This window comes from Eschrichtius robustus, chromosome 12, assembly GCF_028021215.1.
Source record: "Eschrichtius robustus isolate mEscRob2 chromosome 12, mEscRob2.pri, whole genome shotgun sequence".
Lineage (NCBI taxonomy): Eukaryota > Metazoa > Chordata > Mammalia > Artiodactyla > Eschrichtiidae > Eschrichtius > Eschrichtius robustus.
This window is the reverse complement of record NC_090835.1, coordinates 22,859,703-22,880,258: the sequence shown is the minus strand read 5'-3', so window position 1 is coordinate 22,880,258 and position 20,556 is coordinate 22,859,703. Positions and strand designations below refer to the sequence as shown.

At 37.5% G+C, this 20,556-nt stretch overlaps 1 protein-coding gene across 5 annotated transcripts in view; it reads right to left on the bottom strand.

Annotated features, from left to right (window-relative positions):
- SUCLG2 (succinate-CoA ligase GDP-forming subunit beta) overlaps positions 1–20,556 on the bottom strand; it is a 256,473-nt gene that overhangs the window by 100,292 nt on the left and 135,625 nt on the right. For all 5 annotated transcript variants that reach the window (XM_068557527.1, XM_068557528.1, XM_068557530.1 and 2 more), the window contains 3 exons: positions 14,262–14,358; positions 4,523–4,684; positions 2,253–2,395 (listed from right to left, as the gene is read on the bottom strand). In XM_068557527.1, coding sequence (XP_068413628.1) covers positions 2,253–2,395; positions 4,523–4,684; positions 14,262–14,358 — 402 coding nt within the window. The remainder of the gene's footprint in view (positions 1–2,252; positions 2,396–4,522; positions 4,685–14,261; positions 14,359–20,556) is intronic.

Here is a 20,556-nt window from a genome sequence, read left to right as displayed (position 1 = left end):
CCAATCCATATGAATGTTGATGTCTATTACTTGATCAGTAGAATTAGCTTGTACATATAACAAACAAGTAGTTGTTAGTATCAGTTGATTTAAGTTTAACAACAACAGGCCTTTTGTAATTTTGAGTTTCAGTGTATTCAACTGACTAATCCTTATATCTAACAAGAAAATCAATACCTTTGACATAATTAGCTTTGGGCTCTGGGGAATCTCTACTTCTGGGCAAATGGATGGGGTTCTACTTGAAATAATTACTGCCAGAACTATAACCAGTTTCCTTGCAAAATGGAATCAATTCATCTATACTATTTTTTAGCCTCTGTTCTCTGAAATCTGTGAAACAATGCCAGGATTGAAAATACCCATTACATTTCTATGCTTTTTAACGGGCTTTGAAATTTCAAGATTTGGAAAATGTACTGTGAGATGAGCCAAGCATGCATTTTCCTGATATAGCATGAGAAAAATAAAATAACTCCCACATACCTTTATCTATACAAGATGACAGTCAAATCTCAAAAAAGTTTAAATACTCCAAGCATTTGAAAGTATTCTATAGGGTAAAGTCAACATTTTTGAAGAGATTGTTTTTTTCAAAAATAAAAACAAAAAAAGCTCTCCAAGTGATTTTTCATTCCCTTCCTGTACTTTTATGAAATTAAAATTCTGGATCAGCCCCTAAGAAAAGACATTCCAAAGAAAATGCAATGATTGTCCTGTTAGATTTAATCCTTTGATGGTTCTCTTTAATTCTCAGCACTGAGTTTCATTAAATGTATAGTATTTCATTACAGTTGCCTGTCCTCTGGGTACTTTGCAGTTCAAGCAGTTTAAAGAGCTGTGTATTATGTCCATGGTATTTACAGATTTCAATTGGTTTGAAAATCTCTGGGATAAAAATTATTCTTCCCTTAGAAAGGAGTAGGAAGGAGGGATAAATGAATTAATAAATGATTACAGAGCCTCTGATAATATTCCTACTTAACCAATGAAAACGAGGTGCTTCTGTAAACAGAAAAATCAACTGCAGACACTTCACGGCTGGGTGACTTTGGACTTCAGTGACTTTGCTATTCCTGAACAACCCTGGAGCAATGAAGATAAGTTGCTAATAATGTTTAACAATTTTATGTGTGTGTATGTGAATCAGAAGGAAAAGACAGCAAAAACATAAGGTTACCAACTAGTCATAATGAAAACAGACAAGCATACCACTAACCTAAGACAAAACTGCATGCACATGATACCCAAAATGCCAGTCTATTTATGAGTGGGAAGCTTCCATATTAAGTTCAGACAACATTTCTTTAAAAAGAATCTGATATTGTTTTCATTCATGATTTTCTTAGTGATGGTTCAGATTTCCCATGCCTTCAGATATGTCAGGAACCAAGAGAACGTGTCACATATTAACAATATTAAGATAATGATTCTCAAATAAAGTTTACAATCATATGGTTGTGCTATATACACTACCCCAAAGAATTGTGAAGAGAATTAAATGACATATATCAGATATTCAAAAAATATTAGTCTTTTCAATATAATAATATCCACCTAAATCTTGTTATCATAGACAACTGAATACCTACAATGGAAACAAACCATACTGGTATTTAAATTGATTAAATATTTACTGAATACCTACTATGCACCTAGCATGAGTATGATAGCTACATTCTAGTTAAGAAGATGCCCATGAAACAACATTATATGCTACTTAGAGCATATGTTACGAACTGTAATGTATGTAATTGTCAGAGATGTAAATTGAAAAGCATATAGAAGGAGGTGGGGTCATTATTTTCCAGTAATATATAATATTATAAGCCTGTAACTTTCTTCTGTCTTAATCTTATAATATCTTCAGCATCTTTATGAAAGGAATCTGAGACTCAGTCCTCTCTAAGTCACATAAGCATAGAACTAATCGCTTCAGTGTGAAGGACCCAAAAAATATTTCATGCCAACCCATGTTTCATTATTTGCACTACACTTTTTAAAAAAATTTCCTTCTACCTCCCAGAACGTTGTAAGCACATACCCTGAAATAAAATCCTAGGGGTACTTATAAGCCTTTCACCCAGATGATTTAAACCATCATGCATTCAATGGGATATAAGGCAGGATTTGCACCTGGGGCTGCAAAGTACATGGGTTGGCTTATTAACCCTTAGCAGCAGGAACAAGGTAGATCTTGATGGTGAGAAATCATTACACCATGCAATCTCCCCTACAAAGAGAGAGGTTACCTTAGGATCAGCTGTGAGTAATTTGAATGCTTGATATACTTGAGATTCCTTTACACCACCACCAAGATCCAAGAAGTTGGCTGGCTTCCCACCATTCAGGAAAATGATGTCACAGGTAGCCATGGCGAGACCAGCACCATTCACTGTGAAATGCAAATGGCACACAAGACAGGATAAATTTAACAGCATGAAAGGGTGCATAAATTTTGTCCCTCCCCCATATTGCTAAAAGAGAACCCTGACTTCACTAGGCCAATTTCCACCCTGCTTGGAATTCTATTCAACCAGATAAATTCATAGACTTTAAGAATAATCAGGAAATGTGCATATAAAGAATAAACAAAAAAGACCTGGGAATGGGAAGAAGGATTTATTGAGAAGTTAAATCAATCTGGGAAACACAAAGAAGGGAAGGGCTTAAGTAAGTAATAAATTTGGACTATTAGTAGAGGAAGGAGTTTTAGGTTCTGGAAAGTACGGTGTTTAAGAGAAATGGGAAAGAGAGGAAAAAGGATATGAAAAGTTGCTAGAGCTTATGAATTACATTCTTTTTAATATTCTTTAAGAGATTTGAGTAAAGAATGTGATTCTTTCAATTTTTTGCTTGCTGAGAATATGCTCCTTTGAATGTGGCATCCCTCTGGGGCTGAACCACAGGGGTCCCAACTTCAATAGGACTCCACACTTTTTTACACTTAGCGCAACCATGCATGTTTATGTGTTCTCTGAGAAACTTAGAAAGCAAATGAACAAATTACAGCATCAAAACAATATTCCTAGCCCCCGTTCCTGTTTCAAATTAATATAAGAAATGTTCACTAGCAACCTGATCATTAAAACTAGAACCAAAATGTTGCCAACATCCTAGTAGCTTTTCTTTAGAAACCAAGGAAAGAGTTTTAACATAAAAATTCTTATTTTCCAGAGCGAAGTTTTATTGATCAACTGCACTTCCTTTGCTTCTTAAGCTTAATTATAGGAAATTGCTTTCCTTAGGTTAGAAAGTGCCCAAAAAGTGCTGAACACAGCAGAAACTCTCCAGGTAAAGTACCTTTCACTTTTTCTGACCCCTGAATTCCTCAGGTAAGCCTATGAACTGTGACTAATTTAATTAAGTCTGGGACAACTAAAATAAAAATCATTTATATATGATCTTAAAACAATGTGAAATGTGTTAATCATAGCTTATGAGACTGCTACCTTGGTCAAATCATGCACACTCCTACAGAGGCTACAAAGAATATGTATTTAATTTGCTCTAAACACACCATTATATCTCTCCCCTTTCTAAACGCCTACAAATATTGAGAGCATATTAACTTATCAAGATCAGAATGATGTGAGTGATCTGGTACATTAGAGTTTTTGCTGCAAAACACAGCAAGAGCCTTTGGTATCACTTGTAATTGGATGTCATTTTCTATTGTATTGAACAGCAAACTACTGGATGAGGTCTGTTCAGTTCTGAATATAATGATACTGCAGGTTTAATGAGCTACAAATCTTTTTTATTTTAATTCCATTAAGATTAAGACCTCGGTTTCAAGTGCGATGAATTGCTTCCACCAGAAACGGAAAGTGTATAAATCTCAGTACCATACGCTGTGGACAATGCAGAAATTGTATTGCCTCTATAGACCCATTCTTATCTCTGCTAATAAGCCAATTTTACAAATTTAGATGGCTATGATAAAATCAATTGTCTTATTAATAAACTGACATAATGGAGTAAACATTTTATCATTTGGTTTTCACAGCACCTGAAACTTTAGTATAATGATTAAAGTATTCATTCTCTTCTACTTCCTCTAAGAAAGCAATTTATCTTAAACCCAAATTTCAGAATAATTCCTAGCGTATTAACATTGACTAGAGTAGCAGAAGTTCTGACCTTTACTAATCAAAGTTTAACTGAAATACCTTAATGTTGTGGTCCTCTACTGGGGTGACTGTGCTTACCAAAAGGTAATGTCTGAAGACATTTCTGGTTGTCACAACTGGTGACAATGTAGCACAGGAAAGCGCCCCACAGTCAAGAATTATCCAACCCAAAATGTTCATAGCACGAGAAGTGAGAAACCCTGCTTTAAACTGGTGACCACCAGCCAAAATGAACTTTGGGAAGAAATTCTGGGTTGTTTCTTAAGAGTTTTTGGCTACAAAAATCTCATATGTTTACTTGCTATTGGGAAATAACATTTCAGAAACCAAGGGGCCCTAAATTCTGCAAAAATCCACAAATCATTCTTTTGATATAACTGCTTTCTTACCAAAGCAGGCAATGTTCCCGTCCAGCCCTATGTATTTTAGATCATATTTGGCAGCTTCATTTTCAATGGGTTCATTCTCTGATTTGTCGTCCATAGCAAATATGTCCTTTTGTCGGAATTCTGCGTTGTCATCAAAGTTTATCTTGGCATCAAAACAGACAACTAATAAAGAAAAAAGAAACATACCTAAATATCTCGTAAGGATCTATAAGTTAAGTTCTTCAGGCTGACAAGTGCAGGAGAAAGAAAGTCAAATATTGTCATTTTTTCTCATGCTTCAGGCAGGAGAAGCTGTTACGGCTTTCTTGACCTTTAAACTTTAAGGCTACAAAGACAAATATGACATGGTCCCTGTTTTCAAGGGACTTACATCCTAATAAAAAGCATAATAATTTATATCTGTTGGTTTCTATAAAATAACAATGTAAGTTGCCATTACTCATTAAAACCTACAGACTGGCATAGCTACATACAGATTTGATTTGCAATTTTTATTACAGTTCTTATTTTTAGTATTTAACCTTTCACTTCAATGCAAGGAGAGACTAGACAATAACACTTAATGCTGTCCCCCTATGTCCTTCTTTTGATGTTGCAAAGTGAAGTTTTTATTTAATCAGTATCCTCACTAATATGTCTAGAAGATATAGTGGAAAGAACACCAGGCCAGAATCAATAGATTTTTTAAATTATTTGATCCTTAACTAAATCTGTAACTTTGATAAAAATAACCTTCTTTCTGGACCTCAGTTTTCTTATTTGAAAAATGGAAACAACAATCCCTAGACTGCTGATATACTTACTCTGGGGTCTGCTAGAACTAGACCATCATCTTGATGTGAGCAGGACCATCTTATGACTCTTGTAATTCAAGATACAAAACATTAAGAGACCAAGACTAGTCAGTTACAATGGAATGCTGCCAGGCATTATTAGCACCACTGTCTCCACCCTCTGGTGCTGGCAGAAATCTCTAACTCCTTTTACTGGCTAGGAGCCCTGGACACAGTGAAACTCATCAGCGACAGGGATGGACCACAGAGTTCTCCTTGATTTACAGATCTTCCACACGTACAATCAGGTAGCGACTGCAGTGGGGAGGGGTGGTGTGCTTGGTGTCTTGGATCTGATCTCTTTTATTACATCCCTTAGAGTAGAAAGTAATTGTCTGTGATGACATTCCATCATAACCTTCTTTTACTCTGCTTGGGATATCGACAGGCAGGGATCTCTGACCATGAATTTAGATATTACCCGTTCTCCTCCAGCATTGCTGATAGGCACCTAACTCTTGACAGGGAAAGAACCACCTTCATATATTTCACTCTAAAGTAATGACAATTGTCTGTTAGTCCCACTTGCTTCCTATGAAAAGAAAATATTGTTATATTGTAGCATCCTGGAGTTAAAGACCCCAGGTAGAGGTTTTTTCCAAGGGTCTCTCTACCACAATAATTGAGCACTTCGGTACAAATCTGTGCAGAACTGTCATATTAACATCTAAGAATTCTCAGCATAAATAAAAGTCCAAACCACAAATTACTTAAAGTAGCACTGACTGACAAGGGAGAATCTTATATGGAATTTAATGTCTGCCTGAGTCCTCTGTGTTGCCACAAAATGTCCAACCCCTTTACCCACACACTGTGAATATACAGAGCAAAATGAGTAATTACTTTCCAGAATAGTGAAATCTTAAAGATGGAATCCTACACTACCAAAGGAATTGGCCAATGTTCTCTGCTTGCTACAGTAGCATTTTCTCAGCAATTAATGACTGGTATAATAATCGATAGGAAAGCAACATCACTGTTGGCTTTCCATTGGGTTTACAAATATATATTAATTAATTTATTAGTAATTTTAGCTCCTCCATTACTCATTGGCAAGATTACTTGAAACCAACATGTTCAGAATGAATGGGCAAATGCTATAAAATTGACTTCCTAAGTGAAGAGTTTCAAATAAAAGAATTCTTGGTCAAGATTAATAAACCAGTAAATCAAAATAGGTCCAGGCTGATCTTTGCCCCTTACAAAGACTACAGTTACAAGCTACTTGAGAGAGAGTGTAATTAATGGATATGTATGCAAAGCACAGAAGGCAGTCCCAGCTAAATGTCTGCAAAGTCAGATTTTCAAAAGACTCTTTTTCTTGTAATATGATATGTATGCCAAGTACAGAAATGAGTTCACTATTTGGGGACCACCTTGAGAGAACTTTAGAGTTAACCTAGGACCTAAAGATACTGACTGTGGGATGGTAGGGTTATCTATAGGTAGGAAAAAAGGTGTATCTACTACGGTCCCTTGCCAACTGTTCTCCCTCTGTAGAGAAAATTAAACAACATAATTAGGTCAATGTATGTATGTCCAAGTGCTTTTAGAAATTAAAAACACTACATAAATAGGAAGTAAGTAAGGCAACTTTAAGGAGTAATGAAAAATATCCAAAACTGAATTGCCACCATTAATGCCTAAATCTTTTTCGGGGAGGGTGGCGCTGGAAGGAGGATAAAGCATTTTAAGGAGGTACGTGGATTCTGTTAGACACATATTTGTTAAACCTGCTCAATATTTTTAAAATGGTCCCAAACATACAAAGTGCTTTCCTGCCTTACAATCTCAGTTCATAATGTTACATCATCTGAAAGTTTTCCCTTGAACCTGACCATTTAACGCAGACTCTGGCATCAAAAACACCTGGGTATGAATTATAACTCTCACACTTCCTGACCAGGGAGCCATCGTCTCTCTTAAGCCCAGTGGCCTTGTCGATCAAATGGGGACCAGAGTATTTTCTACTGCACTGTACTGAAGGAAGGGGAGGATGCATGCAAAGCACTGAGCCTCACTGACAGCTGCCACTCACTGGTTATTTTCATTATTACCAATGCCATCCTCTACATGCACAGTGCTTTCTTAGGGCTTCAGAAATACGATAGGTCCTTATGGCCCAGGCTACAGGATTCTCTTCTCTTCCTATCACTAAAGATGACCTGTACTTTGTCCCATTCCCTTATAATCCTAGACTTCTGGTTAGAGTACATCTAAACTAATGCCTACTGGAGTTTGCACATGTACAGGTTACCTATGGTTTTCAATAAAAATACGATCTTCTGAATACATCAGAATTTTCCCACAGGAAGGATTTTAATGGTTGGCATTTCAGGCTTTGGGACTGACAGAGAAGGAGATTTTGCCTAAAGGATGATGATGAAAGAGATGACTTTGGTGATCCTTGAATCACACCACACGGTTGCATAAGGCCAGGGAGGCTACAGATGTGTCTAAAACAGCCCCAAGTGAGACTCTAAGTCAGGCAATGGCAGAGTACAGCCCTTAGGCCAGCTCACTGCCTGTTTCTGTAAATGCGGTTTTACTGGAATTCAGTCACAACCATTCATTTACACACCTCTATGGCTGCTGTCCCAAAACAACAGCAGAGATGAGTGGCTGCAATAGAGACTAAATGGCCCCCAAACCCCAAAATATTTACTAACTGGCCCTTTACAGAAAAAGGTTGCCAATCCCAGCTAAGCCACATTTCTCATCACATTTGTATCCTACTTTAACAACTGAAAAAATAGTCACAGGTATCATATTTGTATGAGTGAAGGAGAAACTTAGGAAAGTTCATCATACTAGTGTGAAAACAAAAAAGTATAACAAACAAAATAAACCAAAACTTTCAGCTTGCACAAAAGGAGTAGATCAATCCCTGAATACTGATTGACTCTTACATGCTAATTTCCCCCTGCAAGACCCCTCCAAGTACACTTTCAGAACTGGTGGGTTAAAAATGGATTGTCTAATTCAAAGAGTCAGGTACCACAATGTTCACTGCAGCACTATTTAGAATAGCTAGGACATGGAAGCAACCGAAGTGTCCATCGACAGATGAATGGACAAAGAAGATGTGGCACATATATACAATGGAATATTACTCAGCCATAAAAATAAATGAAATTGAGTTATTTGTAGTGAGGTGGATGGACCTAGAGTCTGTCATACAGAGTGAAGTCAGTCAGAAAGAGAAAAACAAACACTGTATGCTAACACATATATATGGAATCTAAAAAAAAAAAAAAAATGGTTTTGATGATCCTAGGGGCAGGACAGGAATAAAGACACAGACATAGAGAATGGACTTCAGGACACGGGGAGGGGGAAGGGTAAGCTGGGACAAAGTGAGAGAGTAGCACTGACATATATAACACTACCAAATGTAAAATAGATAGCTAGTGGGAAGCAGCCGCATAGCACAGGGAGATCAGCTCGGTGCTTTGTGACCACCTAGAGGGGTGGCATAGGGAGGGTGGGAGGGAGACGCAAGAGGGAGGGAATATGGGGATATATGTATACGTATAGCTGATTCACTCTGTTATACAGCAGAAACTAACACAACATTGTAAAGCAATTATACTTCAATAAAGATGTTTAAAAAAAATGGATTGGCTATGTCAACAATAGTGCAATAAAATAAACTTCCTTGCTCAGACCTTGGCTTTTTCATTTAATAAGACAATAAACTATGGTAAAATGTATTTTTGGAGGTGCTGAGCTTGGTTCAGATATTAAACTTTTCAATGTCACATTAATGAAACCTCAATTCTATAGAAAATTCAGCTCGAACAAAGGCCATTCTGTGTACAAAGTGAGTGAAAAAAACACACCTATTAATATTTATAAAACAATTTTCACCATCAAAAGCATATTGTTATATGCTTGATAGATTATACAAATGAATTTTCCTTCTGAACAAATATCAAAGAAAGCTGCAGTACTTATATTCATAGGGTGTTTTTGTTGTTTTGTTTAATGGTGTGAGATCCTGTGAGCTGCTAATTCAACAACCTCGATGAAGAACTGAAGAACGTGACTGGCAGTTAGCGGCCTCTGACCCTAGAGTTTTAACAGAAGAATGTGCCACAGAATTAAACAAAAGAAAAATACATTTCAGAGGGGAGACTCACACATAAAAGAAACATAAAAACAGCAGGAAATAAGACTTGTCATAATTATTTTGGAAAATAATCTGTCTTCAAGCAATGTACTGAATTCGATTTGTGATAAATAACCATAACGTGCTACTGAAATGCGCTTTGCCAAGATGGCTTTAAAACGCTGATACTTCCAAATTAGTCCACTTTCCGTTAAATGTTAATATTCAAAGAGTTGTATACTCTTGAGAACTTTTCTTTAGTTGCTGTGAAAAGAGAAAAATAGACACTAGGCGGGAGGGAGCTTTGGAGGAACGTAGAGAACTGAGAATGTTCTTGAAAATAGTCTTGTGTATAAAGAGAGAAACACAGAGAAACACCCACCAACAACATGGGCACTTGCTAACACAGAGCAACAGGGTGGTTATTTAGGGAAATTAATCTGAAGAAAGAAAGGAATTTGATGTGCCACTTAACTTTGGATCACCCAGCCTTAATTCTCTTGGAATCTTGGCCAGATGGTCACTGGTTTTGTTTTTTTTTTTTTTTTTTTTTTGAAATTCATGTTCTTTTATTTATTTATTTATGACTGTGTTGAGTCTTCCTTTCTGTGCGAGGGCTTTCTCTAGTTGCGGCAAGTGGGGACCACTCTTCATCGCGGTGCGCGGGCCTCTCACCATCGCGGCCTCTCTTGTTGCGGAGCACAGGCTCCAGACGCGCAGGCTCAGTAATTGTGGCTCACGGGCCCAGTTGCTCCGTGGCATGTGGGATCTTCCCAGACCAGGGCTCGAACCCGTGTCCCCTGCATTGGCAGGCAGATTCTCAACCACTGCACCACCAGGGAAGCCCGGTCACTGTTTTAAATTGGGTTTAATTCCTTCAGCTCAGTGAATGGATTTGGGCTCCAACTGATGAAGATGCCTTAGAGCAGGAATTCTTAATCTCAGGACTACTGACATATTGAGTGAGATCATTTTCTTATGAGAGGGACAGCACTGTGCATTGCATGATGTTTAGTGGCATCCCTGGCATCTACCCACTAGAAGCAAGTGGCATCCTGCACCCCAAGTTTTGAAAAGCAAAAAAGGATGTTAACTAGATTCATTGTGGTGATCATTTCACTAAATAGATAGACATAGATATAAATCAAATCACTGTGTTGTATACTTGAAACTAATATAATGTTGTATGTCAATTACATTTTAGTAAAAAAATGTGTCTGAGACATTGCTAAACAGCCCCTGGGGAACAAAATGCCCACCCTCCCCAATGAGAAACATTGTTTTAAAGATACCAAAGAAACGAGTCTGTGTGCAGGCAGATCTGGCTGAGTGGGACGAAAAGAAATAAGATATAAAATCTCACAGTGGCTTACAAAATAAGTAAATGAAGATAGGTAAATAATTAAAAATGAAAAAAACCTTGCTTTTTACTTGGCTACAGCTTTAATGAATTAAATCTGGCACTGCAATTGGACAAGCAAGGAAAATAGTTCATTTCTTTCTATTTAATTGTTTGCTTTCATTTCAATAAAAGTTGTCATTCTCATAGACATGTTTTAACTCAATGCCCCTTTTTCCTTTGCGAAACTGCCTTTTTCTCACCATGTGATTCCAGCTCAGTGAATGGTCTAGGTGTGCACATGTGACCCAAGCAGGGCCAATCAGCATCATCTGAAAGGACTGTTACTGTTGCTGGAGGAGAATGATGAAAACTGAGAGCCACCTTGGCTGACAGCTCCAGAGGCGCTGGCGGACAAAGACGCTGAGTTAGAGGCAAGCAGCACTGGGGAACCAGAGAACCCCTGATTACCTTCATACCTTAAGCCAGTCCACTCCTTAAACGTCTCTGTAACACAAGTAAAATAAGTACCCACCTCCCCAGGGGGCTTTTTAACAAAAACTAGGCTGATGTAGGTTTGTGTCACTAACAACCATTATAACCCTAACTAGTAGTCACTAAACTACATTACAGTCAGTAGTGCCCACTTATATTGTTTGAATCAGACTATTAATCACATTGGAAAAAATCGTTCTTGGGGTGTACCAAAAATTCCCCACTGGTGACCTAGCAGCGTAGATGTTATCAAGGCCAATGCTATTCTTTCTCCTGTGTGTCATCTATTATGCATATATATGACCATTCACCTGGAATTTTTAAAAATGTTCCTCATCAAGCAATAGAAGACTGAAGAAATTCTTTTGCAAAGAAATTGTACAAGGAATAAGTTTAAAACTTTTTAAAGTAAAAAGTTTGGTGTAATGCCAAGCTTCTTAAACTTCTAAATTAAAAGAGTAATTGTTAAGTCAAGGTTTTAATGGGAAAGGTTATATGTTTTGCTCTTACTGATCTAAAAGGAAAAATTTAAGTATTCTGATTATAAATATTGTCAATATTGCTAAGATAGAAATGACTACTTTCATAGCTCCTAAATAAAGGGTGGCTTTAGGGCACTGTGACAATGACGAAGATCAATTTGTACATTTGGTCATTCATCAACGTTTCCTAATTGGGTTTAATTTGACTACTGCTCATTAGGAGTTATAAACCAACACACTTATTTAATTGTGATTATAATTCAATAGCTGAACTTTTATGGTACAATGAACAAATTAATAGCTAAAGATAATTTTGCTCTTAAAAATATCACACAAGACTTATGTTTTAATGAACTATATACATGGAATGTATTTTAGGATGATTCCTTCGAAAAAGCTCAATAATTTTCCTTTCTCTTAATAATTAAAAAGGAAACTTCAGATTTTACGAGGTTTTACAAACACTCTCTAGGAAAAGGTTTCTTGTAGCCCTGTTCCCTGCTGCCAGACCACAATCTGTGACCGACAACTTCCCAAAGGGTTAAATGAAAATGCCATTTTTATCCAACTTGATGGCTGAATTTCCATTTTTTTTGTTAATATGAAATAACCAGGTTGCTTGTGCATATTAGCTTGAAAAGCAATATATGACCTTTAAGAATTTAAACTGAACTTCCTCTCTTGGATTTAATTATCAGCCACTCAATGCAGCATGAATTTTAACTGATATTCCCAAACTGGAGACTACTTCTAGATCACTCTGATGAAAGCAAACTAACAGTTTAAGATGGAAAAAATAGAAAATAAGGCAGGTCACCATAAGTTAGTCTGGCATATCAGAATCAACATGCACACCAGACTCCAAAAGACAAGGGTTTGAATCCCAGCTCCAGTAACTAACTGCCCATGGGGGAGTCAAATTCATTCTTCAATCTTCTATAAAATGGAGATAACAACTCCTAACTCTTCAGGGTTATGATAAACAATAAAAAAAGAAGACACATAAAAGTTTATCACAGTGCCTGAAGTATGAGTTCCAGAAACAATTTTCTTCTCCTCTCTATATCAAATACTGATTATTTTACAGCCAAATGCAATTTTTCAAATATTTAAGAATAAAGGTAGTTCGCTTATAAATGACCAATCACAGAATTTTATCTAGTGGTCACTTGTGTAAACCATGAAACCTATTAATTTCAATAGTTTCCTAAACATGAGCTCTTTGCCTGTCCTAATCTGAAATCTTTAAAAACAAAAAACAAAATAAAACAAAAAAATAGATAAAAATATAAAATCTATACCTTTCCTGGACTACTTCTATACTACTTGAGAAGAATACATTTTATGAATGTCAGGGGCCAGCCTATTTTGTGTCTAACACTGGATGCTTACACCAATCACCTCATTTAGACAACTGCCCTACAAGATAGGTATCATTTTTACCCACTCTTTTGGATTTACAAACAAAAACAAACAAACAAACAAAAAACAACTGAGGCTTAGCCCACATATGTGGCTGGAACACAGCAATCCCAGGCCTCTCTGGGTTCCAAGGACATGGTATTTTAAATTTTCTGAGTCTGACTATACAATCTCTGAAATATACTAAAGAGAAAAAACTGTACCATCCATGCTGGTCTACAACTTATTTATATTTGCACATAATGGGTACTTATTAGTCCAATGGCAAATCCTTATTTACTGTCTGCTCACAACATGCTAAGCAACAAACAAGACACTGGTGTTGAAAGATACTAAAAAAGACAAGGTTCATGAAACTTACATTATCACTATCCTATCCCCTTGATATTCCACCCCCCACCATAAACACATGCACATTTTCAAGCTTTTGCTATCAGATTAATAAGACCTTACTGAATACTTGCTGTATGCAAGACACGGTGCAAGGGTGGTAGGTGCTGAGATATAAGACAGTTATTGATACACTACAAGTACCCAATGGGAAGAAAAAACCTCCTCCACAAAAATGTCTCCTTCTGCTGCTAACCAAGTAACGGGAAAGAGTTTGACGATGGGGCACTAGAGGCTTCACCATGATGACATAACTTCAGCAGGAGACACAAGGTGAAATTACATGCAGATTTAGGTAAACTAAAAAGCTTCAAACAGTTCCAGTTCCATAAAAGCAGGTGCATTCATTACACCCAAGTGCTGTGGCTCCTGATCCAGCCTAAATCTTTACCACTGTAGCAGCAGTGAGGGGCGTGAAAACTAGGGGGTGATGGTGGATGGATGTTTCTAAATAAAAATAACTTTCCTGGAGGCTTGGCATTTGGCTACAAACAAACTCAAGGGCTGAAATGTTCAACTGCATCATGGGAGCATTTGAAACTATGGCAGAAATTAAATTACTGAAGAAAATTAATGCAAGGCTGCTGCTACAGTCTTTTTGTACAATTTATAGTTTGCATAAATAATTACATTAATTTGTTTTCTCTCTCTCTTTTTTTTTTTTTACCTTGTCCTTCTGGAGTTTCACCAAAGGGATTCACTTCCACCTGAGTAGCATCGATTTTCAAGAAGAGATTATACAGCTTCTTAATTTGATCTGCAGCCTAAATGTGATCAAGTGAAATGAAATTACACGAAAGCAGTAAAAAAAAAAAAACACATTTATTTTGCTGGATTAATGAAACCTTAAAAATAGAAAGTTATGTCTTTATTTTCAGTTAGGTTTTCTGAAGGGAAAAACAGAAAAGCATAATTATTTTAATTTCTATTGCTATTCATTAGAAGGAATTGCTCACCTTTCCTCCAGACACCAGGAAATACCATTATCAAGAAAACAAAATATTTTCAGTATGGCCTAAAAATGTTGTTAATCTTTTTGAAAATTATCATGTCCCTATTACCTGAGCTATACCACCATATGAGCTACAATCACTAATACAAACAAGCTCCATTTAAGTAAAAGGTAAACATGATTTCGAGAGTTTATAATGACAAGGTTTTCCTTATTAGGCTGGAATAAAACTGTTATTATATGCATCAATCCAAACCTATAATCTGTGAAAAAACAATTACTGAGTGTCTAATGGAAATGGTTGCAAAACAGGAAGATGAAAGCCCCAAACAGTAAACTTACTGAATAGCACAGTTCAAACCGAAAACAGTTTGTCCCAAAGGCATAAACCACAAAGAGCAAAAATATCCAACAGTTTCCCTGGTGTCCTATCCCTGACTTCATCTTTCTTACTCTGCTTGAAATTCACTCGCTCATTCATTCTTTTCAACTAACATTTATTAACTGCTCATGTCACAGCAGGCTGGCATTGCGTGAGCCCGGGCTAGGGGAAGAATCACAAATGAGGCGTGACAACACCCTGGAAAGCTCGCACCTGCAGTGAACACAGCCTGTGATGCAGCACAGTGAGACTGTGCAATGTGCAATCAAGGCTGAATGCTGGGGTTCGGTCTCATTCTTGGCTCCATCTTATTTCCCAGCCATGGTTTTCCCATTGCTACATTTTTGTTCATTGTTCCCATCCTGCATTATTTGCCCTCAGATTCCTTTCTGGCTTTTCCCCACCTCTACTCTGTATCAAGGTAGCTGACACTTTCAGGCTGTGTTTCCAAGGCTCCTGGGCCAGCTGGCTTCAGTTCAGCCAATGGAAAGCAGTGGTGAGAGACAGGAGGTGGGAGGAAGGAAAAAGACGGGTATTTCTACCCCTCTCTTTCTGTCTCCTCTGGCTTTAATTCCCACCAGGGTCCCAACTTCTGTATCCCAAAGTCCAGTAATACCACCGCCTCACTTTGTCCCTTGAGCACACAGGTAGCAACAATTTCCTGCTGTTGTTTAGCTCTGCATTGCCTCTCTGTCCACTCTGAAACTTCTCTGCTCTCACAGCACCTACATAACCAATTACCTAGAATAAAGTCCCACTGTGGTAAATACTAGGAGTGATTTCTTTGTTCTGGTATTGAGTAAAGAACTCCTGGAGCTGTATGTAATTCATATTATCTTAATTTATTGTATATACATGTGTAAACTTCCTTAAATCCTAATTTGAAAGCCAGTGGACATAAACAAACATAATGAGTAAGGCTGAATATTTTTTAATATTATTCTTTTTCTGGCTAGATAGTACATGTACATGATAGAAAACTGCCAAGGTACACAAGGGTCTCCCTCAGAACCTTCACCAGACTCCCCAGCCACGTAGCCCCCATCTGTCCTCCTGCAGCAGCCACCTTACTGCTTGATGCTTCGTTAAGAGACACAGCTATGCATATGCAAGTATATACACTCTGCATTCATCGTTTTTAAAAAACCCAACTTGGTTCTATACCTTGTTTCTTAATAGGTTTCAGAGGGCCTTCATCAGCAACACAAAGAGAGCAATCTTGTAAATGGCTGCATGATATTTTACTGTATGGATGTATCATAATTCATTTAACCTGTCTCTTAAATAATGGTCATTTGGTTTCCAGTAGTTTGACATTACTTCAAATGCTGCCTTACCTATATCTGTACATATATATCGTACATATGATTAAACATCTGTAGGATATATTCCCTGGAGTGGAGCAAAAATGGGTGGGCATTTTACATAATAAAAGATTTTATTAAATTGTTCTTGGTAAAAGCTTTCACTAATGTCCCCTTCTACAAACCAGCATCATAGAGGTTGTTTTTCTACTCACAGCCATCAGCTATCTGGATCTTTCAGAATGCTAGGTAAAAATGGGTACCTCACATATGGTTTTAATTTGAATCGCTCTTACTGTGAATGAATCTGAGCATTTCTCTATGATATTGAAGCATCTGTATTTCCTCTGTTGTGAATTTTGCCGATTCTTCTGTTGAGATTTTAGTATTTCTCATTTTAATTTATATGAGGCGTTTTTACATGAAGGAATTTAGCTCTTAATCTCATAGAAATTGCAAATATTTTTGTCCTTTAACATTTATCTTTTGCCCATGTTTTTGTTACTTCTGCTGCACGGAAATTTGATAATAATAATGTCATTCTTGGCTTCTGGCTTCGTGCCGGACTTGAAAAAGGTTGGTCCCACCCTCACAATTCTACCATTATTTTTTCAAAAACTTTTAAAGATTTTCTTTATTTAATGTTTACTCTATTTTTATAAATGCAAACTGATTTTATTTGAGTTACAGTGTACAGCAGATAAGTGACTCACTGCTGAATATTTTTTGTATTTTTAGGGATTTTCCAGGTTATCAATATGAGCGTGCAATGTGAGCTGCATAAGAGAGGCATGATGTCTACCCTGGGCACCATGGCATCCACTACAGTTATTCAGCCTCTGTGCAGAGTCAACACAATAAATAATGGTTGAAATGATCATTAATTTAATAATAAGGAGACACTGCATAACAGAAATAACTTCTGTGTGCATACATATATAAGATCTTATCCCAGCTACTTTAAAATTTTTTTTTAATACACATAACATAAAATTCACAAACTCAACCATTTTTAAGTATATAGTTCATCAGTGTCAAGTACACTCACAATGTTGTACAACCGAGCTCCAGAACTGTTTCAGAATCCTGAAAACGGAAACTCCATACCCATTAAACATCAACTTCCCATTCTCCCCTCCCCCAGCCCCTAACAACCAGACTTTGACTACTCTAGATACCGCATATAAATGGAATGATACATATTTGTCTTTTTGTGACTGGCTAATTTCACTTAGCAAAATGTCCTCAAGGCTCATCCACACTGCAGCACATGTCAGGATCTCACTTTTTTTCGAGGTTGAACAACCTTCCATTGTATGTATATACTAAATTTTTTTTGCCCATTTATTTGTCTATGAACACCTGGGTTGCTTTAAAACTTCTAAAGCTTATATTAACCTAGCTTAGCATGAAGCCTGAATTTTCTCGTGTTACTGCCATTGTAGTTATACATTAACACAGCACTTGGGGGGCATTCGTTATTACAATTGTTTATTATTGTGTAAAGGCGGACCATAAACATTTTTTGAAGCATGACTAGATCTATGCTGTAAGACCTACAAGGGGTATATGTTATAAAATCTGTGTTGTAATATCCACAAGGGAGATCCAGCCTGGCTCGGAGACAGAACGTGCCTTATTCCAGAGGCTATACACCAAATGACTACAAAGGCTCTCCAGGCAAAGCGTTGTCAGTCTGCCCAGGTGTAATAACAGGAAATGGCAAGGCCTGTGGCAAGTTGAGTTGGCTCCCCTGCTTTCTAAATGTGTTCAAATTTAAAAAACAGATTAAACACGGTCAAAGAAAACATCCTGCTAGTAAATGTGCAGTTAGCCAGCTTGCCACTGCCACGTACTTCCTCAGTAACCATGCTGTACAGAATATTTGTTTCTTTTTTGCCACAATTAATGTTATTTTAAGGTTATTTGTTAAGCAATCAAAAAAATTAAATGCCTAACATCAAATATCCTGAGGGCCATATGCATGAAACCCTGACAAATTTACCAATGTCTTAAAAAATGCTTTAACAGGTTAAAAAAATTTTTGAAGAAGTTCTCTTGCACTCCAGGAATTAACATCATCAACATTCATATACGGTTCTTAAAGGTAGCCAGAGGTACAAACCACACCCAGAAGGGTTAATGAGCTTGTATTTACTTGGTTTGTCGGATATTTTCATCAGCTTAAATCCTAGAGGCGCATGCTGCCAGTTCATGGTGCCTATGCTTTTAGAAATGAATAGTGTAGATGATAATTAAGACATGCTTGAGGAACTTGCGGATTTTAGTCATATTCAGTTTTCCCATGGCTTCAGTCTTTTCAGTCAGCTCTTGCTGAAATGTATTTTCACCAGGAACATATACTTGGTAGGTTTTTACGCAAGGTGATGTCTATTTTTGGTTAAACCTAATATTAATACATCACATTTTAGAGACAACAGGCATGAGTCACAGGAAAGATATTAATAATTTTATAAGAGAATCATTTTATATGTCGTTTATCCATGAGTGAGGCACCTCCAAAGGCCCAAACCACATCCTAAATGAAAATCAAGTAACTTTCAAAGTCACATTGAGTCGAGGGGCCTCTAAGATACCATTTCCTTATCAAAAGATCACCGATGGCTGATCATTTAAATAAATGTTTTCTCCTCTCAGGTGGCTCCTCTGCTCACAGTACACTGAGCCCCACGACTGGAGGAAGCACTTAAAGCAGAGATCCCTCAATCTACAGCTCCGAAAGTTCCCCGCGCTGCTACGCCATGCGTTCCACGTTCTACTGTCCAAATATAAATGGGGGGCCCCAGATGAACAAATCTGGACACAACTACAGCTGAGATCTCTCTCTCTCCTTCACACCCTCTCCTCCTGTGTTCACTGTCAGAAGGCCGACCACTGCCCTCCGAGCCTCTAGGAAACAATGGCTAGTTATCACCTCTGTTCGCCAGGGTTCAGCAGGTGACCTTGGTCCAACTTTGCTGAGCAAATGAAGATTTAAAGACTTTCATAGAGACAACAATGAAAAAAGGGAAAAAAAAACTGATTTAAAACACTTCTTTACTTTCCTCATTATATTAAGTCAAAAATATAATGACAATATAGCTACTAATGACCCCTGAGAACTTGCATGTTCATCTTCCTTCCATAGGTAACTCACTTAAAACCTAGAGTGTTTAGGGTATTGGAAAAACATGATTCAGTCACTTAAGAGCTATAAATAACTTAATTGTCTCTTACATTATGTTGGGGGGAGGGACTGATGGTGTACATAATACTATTATTGCCTTCTCTAGAACTCTGTTATGTTTACCTCCTGAGTTTTCAAGCCATGTGGTCAGCAGACTTTATCCACTCCAAATTTATTCTCTTGTCACTTACAGCTACCTGTCCCTGACTCCCCAGGAATCTCTTCCAAGTGGACATCCTAGATGTGTTACTTCACTTATTCACGCATATGATAGATGTTTCCTGGGCATCTAATATATTTGCCAAGCACTTTGTTGGCAACACAGTAGTGAGCAAGATTCACCAAGTCTCTGCTGTGGTGCGGATGAGAATCCAGCAAAGGTGACTGCAAATGTCCAAGAGAAATACAGATGTGCAAAGGGGTATAGAGGATGTAAACAGGGTTACTGAGCACATTCTGGAACTGACTGTAGGACAGTGTGGCTAGAACACAGTGACTACATGGAGAGTGGCTCTCCGTGACCACCACCCATACACAAGAAGCCATTAAATAAATCTCAAATGATCAGCTAATACAGTTAGTGGCCTCATACTCAGGAAGTGAAACCAACCACTGCAGCCCTTACCCACAAATCCTCCATTATCTCTCTTTCAGCAGGTCACTAACCTGGCATCTCTTTGCCAGTCTCGGAAATGACAATTAATTCCTCTAACTGTCCACTGAAGCCTGGCCCTTTCTATTTCCTACTGAGGTTTAGTCCCCGATGATCCTGTTTCCTACTACCACTTTGAACCTGTAGCTTCCCACTGGAGCCTTTTCCCCAATCTTCCAGTAAGTGCTGTTCTCTCTTAACTGAAACAAATATATTTTAAAGTCTTATTCTGCTTCACCCTTCTATGACTTGCCTTATTGTTACCCTTTAAACTTCTAGACATAGAATCAATCAAAAGAAAAAGTAAAGGCAGGAAAAAAAAAGAGTGCACAACTGACTGTTTTACTGGAGGAATGTTGCCCAACTAAATTAAAGCAAACTATAACAATCCTAGAGCTCTAGGACAACACACTCACACACACAAATACGCATGCACACAGAGGATGAAGGGTTATCAAGGTGGCTCCTCTTAGTAATGGAAGAGG